The sequence below is a fragment of the Oncorhynchus gorbuscha genome, linkage group LG20, assembly GCF_021184085.1.
Source record: "Oncorhynchus gorbuscha isolate QuinsamMale2020 ecotype Even-year linkage group LG20, OgorEven_v1.0, whole genome shotgun sequence".
In the NCBI taxonomy this organism is placed as follows: domain Eukaryota; kingdom Metazoa; phylum Chordata; class Actinopteri; order Salmoniformes; family Salmonidae; genus Oncorhynchus; species Oncorhynchus gorbuscha.
Window position 1 is genome coordinate 19,425,571 of NC_060192.1, and position 12,519 is coordinate 19,438,089.

The 12,519-nt window shown below is 42.6% G+C and overlaps 1 protein-coding gene across 1 annotated transcript; it reads left to right on the forward strand.

Annotated features, from left to right (window-relative positions):
• The first annotated feature begins 3,960 nt into the window (after positions 1-3,960).
• LOC124007261 lies at positions 3,961-12,319 on the forward strand. The gene is made up of 4 exons (XM_046317695.1): positions 3,961-4,063; positions 6,092-6,271; positions 9,800-9,961; positions 10,254-12,319. Exons 2-4 carry the CDS (start codon positions 6,094-6,096, stop codon positions 10,673-10,675), a joined length of 762 nt encoding a protein of 253 aa, XP_046173651.1. The 5' UTR covers positions 3,961-4,063; positions 6,092-6,093; the 3' UTR covers positions 10,676-12,319.
• Positions 12,320-12,519: the final 200 nt, after the last annotated feature.

Below are 12,519 nucleotides of genomic sequence, written 5' to 3' on the forward strand. Positions count from 1 at the left end.
GTAAAACTGACTATCCTACCGATCCTCGACTTCGGCGACGTCATCTACAAAATTGCTTCCAACACTCTACTCAGCAAACTGGATGCAGTTTATCACAGTGCCATCCGTTTTGTCACTAAAGCACCTTATACTACCCACCACTGCGACTTGTATGCTCTAGTCGGCTGGCCCTCGCTACATATTCGTCGCCAGACCCACTGGCTTCAGGTCATCTACAAGGCCATGCTAGGCAAAGCTCCGCCTTATCTCAGCTCACTGGTCACGATGGCAACACCTATCCGTAGCACACGCTCCAGCAGGTGTATCTCATTGATCATCCCTAAAGCCAACACCTCATTCGGCCGCCTTTCATTCCACAGGCAGTACTCTGCTGCCTGTGACTGGAACGAATTGCAAAAATCGCTGAAGTTGGAGACTTTTATCTCCCTCACCAACTTCAAACATCAGCTAGCTGAGCAGCTAACCGATCGCTGCAGCTGTACATAATCTATTGGTAAATAGCACACCCATTTTCATCTACCTCATCCCCACAGTTTTTATTTATTTACTTTTCTGCTCTTTTGCACACCAATATCTCTACCTGTACATGATCATCTGATCATTTATCACTCCAGTGTTAATCTGCAATATTGTAATTATTCGCCTACCTCCTCATGCCTTTTGCACACATAGTATATAGACTCCCCTTTTTTTCTCTGTGTTATTGGCTTGTTAATTGTTTACTCCATGTGTAACTCTGTGTTGTCTGTTCACACTGCTATGCTTTATCTTGGCCAGGTCGCAGTTGCAAATGAGAACCTGTTCTCAACTAGCCTACCTGGTTAAATAAAGGTGAAATAAAATAAAAAAATTAAAAAACAGCTGGCGCTGCAGTACAGCGCCCTTAACCACTGCGCCACCCGGGAGGCCCCTTTTCAACCCTTGTCATATGAAGAGAAATTACAGATAAGATGTATCGGGGCTCATCGGCCATTTGACATGAATATTACACAAGAAGTTGAAAATGACTAACTGCAAGCATTGCAAAGCAATCACTAGCCTGCTATTCAATGGAGTGGGTGTGTAGTCCAAGTCTGGGTTGAAGGGTCTCTTTTAAAAGCTTAAAAGGATAAACGTTCACATGCAATCCAGCATGACTTCTGCCGCACTCAAAACAACTGGATACTCGGAACTGGGAAATCCCCGATTTCAGTGAGTTCAAGACAACTGGGAATTCGGGGAAAAACAAGCTCCGACTGGGAAAACATGTTTGGGAACTCGGACCTCTTTCTAGAGTTCCGACCTGAAGATCATTGACGTCACAATTCAACCTTGTTTTTTTCCCGGAGTTCCCAGTTGTCTTGAAAGCACCATCAATCCAGAGAATGCCAGACCCCACGCCACCTTCCTGTTCAAGTGAGCCCAGCACAACAAAGTGAATCCAAAAATGTCTTGTATGCTGCTGCATAAATTATGTAATATGCCAAGGAGATATGTATACTGTAGCTAAGAAGGTTATAATTGTATGTTCTGTAGTAAGCTGTTAGGAGACCATGTGCCTCACACTAATAATTTGGTCCCTTTTCCCTTCATAACAGTCTACTGTTCTGACTTGGTGGTGCACATGTAGCCTATAGCCTATTTTAGAGAAATGTAATCATTGAATATTGTAAGAGCTTTGATTGTCAGCTTATATGCCCCCTTTATTTATCCTACGGTTCTGACTTAGTGTACATGGAGAATACTGTAAGACCGACCCATGTTCTGAATTCTGTCGCTGTACATTTCAATAGTGCTGAACAAATTGTCATTTTGACAAAGTCCGTCCTAGCTCGCTCATCAATGTCGTTATCGAATGTGAGCTGACCAAGTACTTTGAGGTTGCTCTAAAGGGGAAAGGTGAAATAAATGGGTCGGCAGCAGATTTTCTTACATTGAACAAAGTTCTCTATTGTGGTATTTTTTTCTTCTCAAACAATCCCACACCATCAAGAATGATCTCACAAGGAAAACACAAATCTTCTTCTTTACAGGAACAAGGAACACAAGGTGAGTAACTTTGAACTATAACATAAATTACGGGTGTGTCAACACCTTAACTATCTGTTCGTGGAGATTCCTCATCGGGTGGTGGTGCGGATCCGTGGTTGCCATTCCCAAGAGGTAGTTTGTCTTCTTCTTCTCTCTTCCGTCCAGTAAGTCCTCTCCTTTCGAGAAGCAATCACTCTTTTTTTCTCCATTCTCCCCAACTACTGGTTCCCTCCTCTCTCTTGTAGGGGGAAAATAATAGGTCATTAGTAGCATCAGCTGTGCTTAATTGCCTCTGATCACCTTGACTCACAGGCTGGGCTACTATCCGTGGGACCAGCCTGCCCCCTGGTGGTCCTTCCACAAAAAATTAAGGATTTCCTCTTATCCGCTCGTTGTCCCCTTATGCAATAGTTTGTACATCTCAATTGTCAGTAGAAACCACATTTGTTTAAGCAAGTCTGCCATGTCTTTTTAAAAGACAGTAAATGAGGATGAATGAACTTTTTCGCTGCCAGACAAGGTACCGCTGAGAGCCAGGTGTAGCTGAAAAGAAAGCTCTGCTGTTGGTACAGCTTTATGTAGGCCCTAACAGTTTGTGGGCACCGTTTGTCACCATTATAGTGCAATGAATGTATTATTTAGTGTTGTGTTGTGTAGAGGCTTTGCTGGCATGCAGCCCAATTTTGGGGGGTTGAGTTTGCCCCAACAAGATTTACATGCTAAAATCGCCACTGGGGACTAAGATGTGGTATGGAGTTCGATTTGGCCTCTGCATTACTCCTGGTCTCCACATTTGTGTCACACACTCCATATGGAGCCTCCAACCACATCTTTGGATCAAGCATAAATTGTTTTTTAAAGTTGCTCCGGGAAGGCAATAAGTATGAATGCCCTGACTTCTGGAAAGGCCGTATCACCAAATAAGCTGCACGGCCAATGCAGACTTCAGATTGACGTCCCAAGCACCCCGGATAGCAATGGCCTTTATAATTTCTGGTAATCCAGAGGAAGAGGAAGAGAGAGAAGGAAGTGAGATGTTTGAAATGGAAAAGTGGTATCTTATGAAAAATAAGAACATCAAGACGAAGCAGCTGCTTTATAAGTGGTATGCACTGTTGAGCACTACACCCCGAGAGGTTCATGCTGATTGTGCGGAGATTGTGACAGCCGGTTAAATGCCGTCCCTTGAGAAGGCAAGAACAAGATGTATGTCAGGAGAAGTGCAGTATTATCATAAGGAGACACATACCTGGAATATGGAGGAGGAATGGAGGGGAAAAGAGAGGCAGAGGAGGTCTAAGAGAGAGAGGGAGGAAGAGGGTGAGATTGAGTCTGTTAAAAATAGCAGGGAAAGGGAAATGGTTTGTTAAAGAAGAATGGTAGAAAGTGTAAGCAGAGTGAGCTGAAGACAGGAGGAGAAATGGAAGTGAAGGAGGTCGAAGATGAGTCTGTGACAGCAGGAGTGAAGTTTTTGGAAAAGTGGACCCTTGCCTTTTGGCAGATCCATTTGTGGGTGAAAACAGTGTTGGGTGCTGTGGAATCGGTGAGGGTAATCAGAAGTGGTCTTGTGGTAATTGTTTGTGTTTCTGCTGGTCAGAGGGAGAAGGCGCTCCGTGTTAAACAATTGAGGACAAGAAAGGTAAATTGTTTTTCTCCCAAGAAAAGGGTGCCAAAGAAGTGATTACTGGGGTAGCAGTAAATGTAAAAGTTGACCAATTTAAGGGGTAGATTCACAGTGTGTGTGATGCTTGTCGTTTGAGGTAGGACTAAATAGATGTAAATAGTGGAGTTGGGCAGTGTTATTTTTAAGAAATTGTGAGTGTAGTGTTAAAATTAGAAGGTAGGGTATTTGTTTATTTATTGTTTTTTTCAAGCAAAGTATAAGGGAGGAGGCGGTAATGCAACATTTATTGGGTGCCAACCGCCATTAAACCTCATCGAAGAAAAAGGAAAGGAAGAGGAAGCGAGAGGATCAACTCGGCGGCAAATCTGCTCCCCCAGCAGGATGCGGTTTTTTTCGTTGTTTCGCACACCAAAGCAAGTCGTTTTGTATGTAGGTCAATGACAATGTCGAATTTGGTCAACTACAATATGAATGCCTTATATGTTACGTGAGGTTTATTTGATCGAATAGAAGTTTCGTAATGCTTAAATTGTTATGAGTGTACAGATATAAATAGGACACGTGACATCCCGGCAATTTTGAGGGGGAAAAAAACACTTTTTATTGGAGTTGCCTCTAGATGGACATGCATATTCATTCATGTGATGGGGCAGTTGCATAGCGTAGAAAGGATAGGCGGGAACTAGACAGACCCTTTGTGGACAGCAACTCCCATTTTTAGGGCGGAGAGACATGTAATCTTGTCAGTATATCCATTATTTTTGGCTAAATACAAACGAGATAATCCCGTGTTGAAATGGATTGAGATTACGTCAACTAAAAAACGATATATTTTTTGCCACACCTATCAGTCATTGAGATATATATGAATAATTATATGTTCGTGGATTTCATTGTTTCTTTTTAGCTCGGTAAGTAACGTTAGCCATAGAAGTAGCTTGGATATAGTTGTTGTTATTGTGCAGGTGCATTTTAAATAGCCATCTAGTTACTTGATTGATAATTTATTATCTGAGTTCATTCAGGGCACGAGAGGGGGTGGAAATGTGACATTTCGAAATGCCTAATTTTACACACCCATCATGTATAGCTAGCTTTTCAGACAATAAACTGAACAATAGACAATTCAGTTGTTTCGCATGACGTTTTTATTTGTATTATTTGGTTATCCCTGAATAGCACGTAACGTTAGCGAGTCTACATTTTAGTCTCAAGCATACTTTGTAGTGTATTGGGCTAGGCTTGGTGCTGGTTAGGGTAGGGTTAAGTGCTATATGCATTACCAAACAATGTTAGCTAATTTGATTCTGAGAAAATATTGCTGTTCTTAGAACAGCTCTCTAATTTTAGGTATCCCTACATTCGGTTTACAGTAGTAATGTTCCTACAACCTGCACCAGAACACTGCTTCTTAGTTAGGCAATTTTTTTGTGTGCATAATCTCTCTTTACTTTGTAGGTGTAAACTGTATTTACATTGGAATCATATTATTATACTGAACAAAAATATAAATGCAACAATTTCAAAGATTTTACTGAGTTACAGTTCATATAAGGAAATCAGTCAATTTAAATAAATGAACTAGGCCCTAATCTATGGATTGGGCATGTGCGCAGCCATGGGTGGGCCTGGGAGGACATGAGCCCACCCAATTGGGAGCCGGGCCCACTCACTGGGGAGCCAGGTCCAGCCAATCAGAATCAGTTTTTCCCCACAAAAGGGCTTTATTACAAACACAAATACTCCTCAATTTCATCAGCAGCCCCGGTGGCTGGTCTCAGACAGTCCCGCAGTTGTAGAAGCTGGAGGTGGGGAACCTGGGCTGGCGTGGTTACACGTGGTCTGCGGTTGTGAGGCCAGTTGGACGTACTGCCAAATTCTCTAAAACGATGATGGTGGCTTATGGTAGAGAAATTAATGTTAAATTCTCTAGCAACAGCTCTGGTGGACATACCTACAGTCAGCAGGCCAGTTGCACGCTATTTCAAAACTTGTGACAAAATTGCACATTTTAGTGGATTTTATTCTCCCCAGCTCAAGGTTAACATGCCACACCTGTCAGGTGGATGGATTATTTTGTCAAAGGAGAAATGCTCACTAACAGGAATGTAAACAAACGTGTGCACAAAATTGAAGAGAAATAAGCTTTTTGTGTGTATGGAACATTTCTGTGAAAAACAAATTCAGCTCATGAAATATGGGACGAACACTTTACATGTTGTGTTTAATATTTTTGTTCACTATACATCTAACATAGCCATACACATTGCTTGTCTGAAACAGTAAAAAAAAAAAAACAGTCCAGACTAGTACAACACCCAGCCTAAATGCTGACATCACATTTATGCATTTGGCAACTGTTGCAAAGTCTCTGAGGTTGAAAAACCTTTCTCTGTTGTAAAGCAGCATCATTTGTAAACAATTGTTATTGGTAAATCCATTGTGTCTCTCCTCCAGCCATGACTCTGAGCATGTCTCCGGCTGCGGTGTGCCAGTGCTTTACGCTGGTGTCACTGTGCACATCCATCGCCGACCCAAACTGGATCCAAGTCGTGAACAACACTGACCCTGGAGGCAAACAGCTCATCTATGGTGTGGCTTTCATACTGCATGCTCCCCAGAACCTCACTGACACAGGTAGGGGCAAGACTGGAGGTGGAAGAAGTGTTGTACTGAGGATTGTCTTTTCACTCTTATCAAGTTTTATTGGTCGTATGTACGGAATACACATGGTATACACCGTCCAATGACATGCTTGCTTGCAGGTTCCTTCTCGACAATGCAACATCAATAAGAAATAAAATAATATAAACAAAGTAAATCAGTAGCATATAATAAACATTTTGGCATAAGTATAATACAGGAAGACAATATATATAGTCCAATATTTACGTGTGTTTTGGGGAAAGGATGGATTGGGGGGCAAGTGTCATGTTGACACTGTTAAAATGTGCTCACGCTATGTCTGATAATATGTGTCTGTATTCTATTCCTCTATGTTTGCATTGTCCATATGTAATTGTGTGTATTCCCTGCTTGAGCACATTCGTCTGTGAGCAGCTGTGGGTGTACTTTCTTTGCAAATGTATAAAATAGAAATACCTTATATAACTATTCAGACCCTTTGCTATGAGACTTGAAATTGAGTGCATGTGCATCCTGTTTTCATTGATCATCCTTGATGTTTTTTAAACTTGATTGGAGTCCACTTGTGGTAAATTCAATTGATTGGACATGATTTGGAAAGGCACACACCTGTTTATATCAGGTCTCGAAGTTAACCGTGTCAGAGCAAAAACCAAGCCATGAGGTTGAAGGAATTGTTCGTAGAGCTCAGAGACAGGATTGTGTCGAGGCACAGATCTGGAGAAAGGTACCAAAACATTTCTGCAGCATTGAAGGTCCCCAAGAACACAGTGGCCTCCATTCTTTAAATGGAAGAAGTTTGGAACCACCAAGACTCTTCCAAGAGCTGTCTGCCCGGCCAAACTGAGCAATTGGGGGAGAAGGGCCTTGATCAGGGAGGTGACCAAGAACCCGATGGTCACACTGACAGAGATTGAGTTCCTCTGTGGAGGTGGGAGAACCATCCAGAAGGACAACCATCTCTGCAGCACTCCAACAATCAGACCTTTATGGTAGAGTGACCAGACGGAAGCAACTCCTCAGTAAAATACACAGTTTGCCAAAAGGCACCTAAAGACTCAGACCATGAGAAACAAGATTCTTTGGTCTGATGAAACCAAGATGTAACTTGGTCTGAATGCCAAGCGTCATGTCTGGAGGAAACCTGGCACCATCCCTACGGTGAAGCATGGTGGTGGCAGCAACAGCGGCAGGGACTGGGAGACTAGTCAGGATCGAGGCAAAGATGAATGGAGCAATATTTTTATTTTACCTTTATTTAACTAGGCAAGTCAGTTAAGAACAAATTCTTATTTTCAATGACGGCCTAGGAACAGTGGGTTAACTGCCTTTTCAGGGGCAGAACGACAGATTTGTACCTCGTCAGCTCGGGGATATGAACTTGCAACCTTTCGGTTACTAGCCCAACGCTCTAACCACTAGGCTACCCTACCGCCCCAGAGAGATCCTTGATGAAAACCACCTGCTCCAGAGCACTCAGGAACTCCGACTGGGGCGAAGGTTCACCTTCCAACAGGACAACGACCCTAAGCACACAGCCAAGACAACGCAAGAGTTGCTTTGGGACAATTTTCTGAATGTCCTTCAGTGGCCCAGCCAGAGCCCGAACTTGAACCTGATCGAACATCTCGGGACAGACCTGAAAATGGCTGTGCAGCAATGCTCCCCATCTAACCTGACAGAGCTTGAGAGGATCTGCAGAGTGGAATGAGAGAAACTCCCCAAATACAGGCGTGCCAAGCTAGTAGTGTCATACCCAAGAAGACTTAAAGCTGTAATCGCTCCCAAAGGTGCTTCAAGAAAGTACTGAGTAAACGGTCTGAATAATTACAGTACCAGTCAAAAGTTTGGACACACCTACTCATTCCAGGGTTTTTCTTTATTTTTTACTATTTTCTACATTGTAGAATAATAGTGAAAACATCAACTATGAAATTACACATATGGAATCATGCAGTAAACAAGGTGTTAAATAAATCAAAATATATTTGAGATTCTTGAAAGTAGCCACCCCTTGTTTTGATGACAGCTTTGCACACCCTTGGCATTATCTCAACCAGATTCATGAGGGAGTCAGTCACCTGGAATTAATTTCAATTAACAGGTGTGCCTTGTTAAAAGTTGTGGAATTTCTTTCCTTCTTAATGTGTTTGTTTGAGCCAATCAGTTGTGTTGTGAGAAGGTAGGGGTGGTATACAGAAGAGAGCCCTATTTGGAAAAAGACCAAGTCCATATTATGGCAAGAACAGCTCAAATAAGCAAAGAGACATGACAGTTCATCATTATTTTAAGGCATGAAGGTCAGTCAATCCCAGAAAATGTCAATAAATTTGAACGTTTCTTCAAGTGTAGTTGCAAAAACCATCAAGCACTATGATTTTAAACTGGCTCTCATGAGGACTGCTACAGGAAAGGAAGATCTAGAGTTACCTCTGCTGCAGTCGATAAGTTCATTAGAGTTACCAGCCTCAGAAATTACAGCCCAAATAAATGCTTCACGGAGTTCAAGTAACAGACACATCTCAACATCAACTGTTCAGAGGAGACTGCGTGAATCAGGCCTTCATGGTCGAATTGCTGCAAAGAACCCACTACTAAAGGACACCAATAAAAAGAAGATACTTGCGTGGGCCAAATTTGGTCTGATGAACCAAATTTGAGATTTTTGGTTCCATTCCAACCGCCTTGTCTTTGTGAGATGCAGAGTAGGTGAACAGATTATCTTTTCATCTGTGGTTCCCACCGTGAAGCATGCAGCAGGAGGTGTGATGGTGAGAATTCAAGGCACACTTAACCAGCATGGCTACCACAGCATTCTGCAGTGATACGCCATCCCATCTGGTTTGCGATTAGTGGAACTATCATTTGTTTTTCAACAGGACAATGACCCAACACACCTCCAGGCTGTATAAGGGCTATTTGACCAAGAAGGGGAGGGCTGGAATGTTGCATCAGATGACCTGGCCTCCACAATCACCTGACCTCAACCCAATTGAGAAGGTTTGGGATGAGTTGGACCGCAGAGTGAAAGAAAAGCAGCCAACAGGTGCTCAGCATATGTGGGAACTCCTTCAAGACTGTTGGAAAAGCATTCCAGGTGAAGCTGGTTGTGAAAATGCCAAGAGTGTGCAACGCTGTCAACAAGGCAAAGTGTGGCTACTTTGAAGAATATAAAATATATTTAGATTTGTTTAACACTTTTTGGTTACTACATGATTCCATGTTATTTTGTAGTTTTGATGTCTTCGCTCTTATTCTACAATGCAGAAAAGAGTACAAATAAAGAAAAACCCTTGAATGAGTAGTTGTGTCCAAACTTTTGACTGTTACTGTATGTCATATTTCAGTTGTGTTTCTAATAAATTTGCTATAATTTCTACAAACCTGATTTTGCTTTGTCATTATGGGGTATTGTGTGTAGATCCCCCCCCCTGATCAATTTAATACATTTTAGAATAAGGCTGTATCGTACAAAATGTGGAAAAAGTAAAGTGGCATGTGTGCGTTCCCTCCCTGCAGGTCCCCTGGGTGGTGTAAATGGCTGGGGGGTGTGGCTGCTCTATGCCCTGGCGGCTCTGTGCTACAGTGCTGTCCTGCTCTCCAGCTCCTCCTTCCTATTGGACTTCCTAGGGACTGGGATGTCCCACCCTCGACTGGTGGTGTTACTCCACATCTCCACAGGTAACCTAACTTCTCTGTCTCTAATTTTTATTTATTTCTCTCTTGCTCTCTTTTGCTGTCTTTTTCTGTTTTCTCACTCACTAAGGGCTTATTATAATACTGTCATCACTTGAAGAAGAATGCACTCCCACAGGTCTCTCAAAATATGAACTCTCATAGAATGACGAGCCATGTTTGCTGAGCCATGTTAGCTTACATCACTCTCTGCAGTTCTCTCTGGGATTAATTAGTATGCCATTTTCTCTCTCTCTCTTACCCACTCTCTCTATTTTCTTCCTTCCTCTCTCCCCAGTGGTTCTCCTCCTGTCTGTTCTGGGAGTGTGTGGGGCCTGCTTGTACATCATCCACTGCAACCTTCAGGAGGGCAAGTTTGGGCCACTGTGGGAATGGGTGGGGGGCTGGACCTGGCCTGGGTCTGGCTCCAGGATCCAGGGAGGGGTGGTGGGGATGAAGCCTTACCCAGGAGAGAGCTTCTACATCACCATGCTGGGCCTGCTCTTCTCCTGCCTGGCCGGTGTGATCAGCCTGAGCACCCTGGGGGACCCCACCTCCACCCAGAGGGACTACACAGCTGTGGTGGAGTGGGATGACAGTGACACAGAGCCCCTTACCCCCAGGGAGCAGGGAGTGGGACAGTCTGACGAAGAGGAGGGTGTAGGAGACGTGTTGCCTGAAATTACTCAGGGGGAGGTGGGTGGAAGTGGAGACTCCTAAAGGGGTTTCTCGGACCACTACAGAGGTAGAGGTTTGAATGTGTGGCCCAAAATGGCTTAGTTTTGGGCTAGAATGAAAACCAGGACCACACCACACATGGCCTGTAACAGACTTAATTAGACAGCAATGCTGGCGCCTTCCCTGTTCATATTTTGAATCCCTATTGCTTCACTGGACCAAGCTGGTGGATTCCAGTCAGGAGCCAAAAAAGAGACCAGATACGTTTCCTAATGTTGTTTTAATGTTTGTCTGCCTAAAACATGTCTTCTCGGGGTAAGTACAGTTGCACAACATCAAGTCAATAACCCTTTTACCCATTTTTCCTTGTGGGAGTTTATGCCCAGCATCTCACACTTGACCCAACCAAGATAAATCGTTCTTTGGCGAGCTGTGATATTTGGAAAAGTGTGACAAGAATGTAACACGGTTAAGCTATTTCTGTCTGTGTGTGACCAGGGAAAGTGAGAGTCTGTATGTTATAATCGATGTGTGATGCAAATGATATGCCCTTCCTGCTCATCAATGGGAACAAGCTTTGACCCTGTTCACATTACTGCAAAATAACCACTGGGGAATGTTCCGGATCAGCGAATGGTTTGTAACAGTTCAGAACCAGAAAATATGTTCAATGAGCAGAAGTTCAGACTGCTTAACATTGCGATCCTAACACAGTACAATCACCTATTCTCCTCTTCTAGTTAACATAAAAATCCCTAGAGGAAGGTTTTTCTGATTATTTTCTTCAGGTTGTTTTTTAACATATGCATTATTTTAACTTCTTAAACCCTTTGCACAGTCTTCCATAGTGACACTTTCAGTTTCCCAAATGGTGGAAACAAATCACAGATTTCTATGGAAGATTTACCTGAAGTATACTGAAACTGGAGTTTCCTCTGAGAAATTCCATTTAAAAAGCCCATTTGGCTTCTATTATGGCCACTATAGCTTTAATCACAAATTGAGGAACTATTTATTAGCATGGTTGTTTACTACTATAGGAAAGATTGAGTGGGGATATGAAGTCTTTCCTTTCCACAGTAGGTAGTGTAAATACATGGCTCCTGCCTTTAAATGACTTGCTATCTAATCATATTTGAATATGATGTATTAAATATTTGATGTGCTTAAATATTTATTGTTTCATAATGTGACACTGCTATTGGTCACTAGATACCTCAGATCACTGTGAAAATATATCCCGGGTTTGGCATCTTTAGGCGTATACATTACAGCAAAAACCACTGTCTGTATGCTTATCCTACTTGAAGGTAACCAATAAGACAAGCTCCTTGATGGCGCTTGGTTGCATGTGACGGGAGGGCCATGGATATTGACTTGATGAATTAAGATGGCTGCCTAGAATCAGGTTTTCCTTACCCGCTTATACCCTCGAGGCTTGTTTCCTGGACACAGATTAATCTTAGTCCTGGACTAGGAAACATTTTCGATGGAGATTTGTTTTTAGTTCAAGACTAGGCTTAATATGTGTCTGGGAAACCGTCCCTCAATCTTTTCCTCAGGTACATAGGAAGACGTTCCTTCTCTTATTCCAGGGTCACAGTCCCATCTCTATGAATCCGACTTTTCATGGTTGTTGTTTATGATGCTATTTATTCATTAAACTACTTTTGCGTATTTGTAAAACATGTGTACATGCATTTTCTTTCTGTTACAGAACAGAAGTGTCCAGTCCAGTTACTCTCATTCCTACTCACCTGCTTTATGTGTTGGTGTCTGTCATCTCTGCCTCTATAGGTTCATTTCCAACCAACATCATTAGGAAATGGTCTTCATCCAAGACCGCACATGACCAGGTATTAACTTAGAATGTACATGGTAATTAT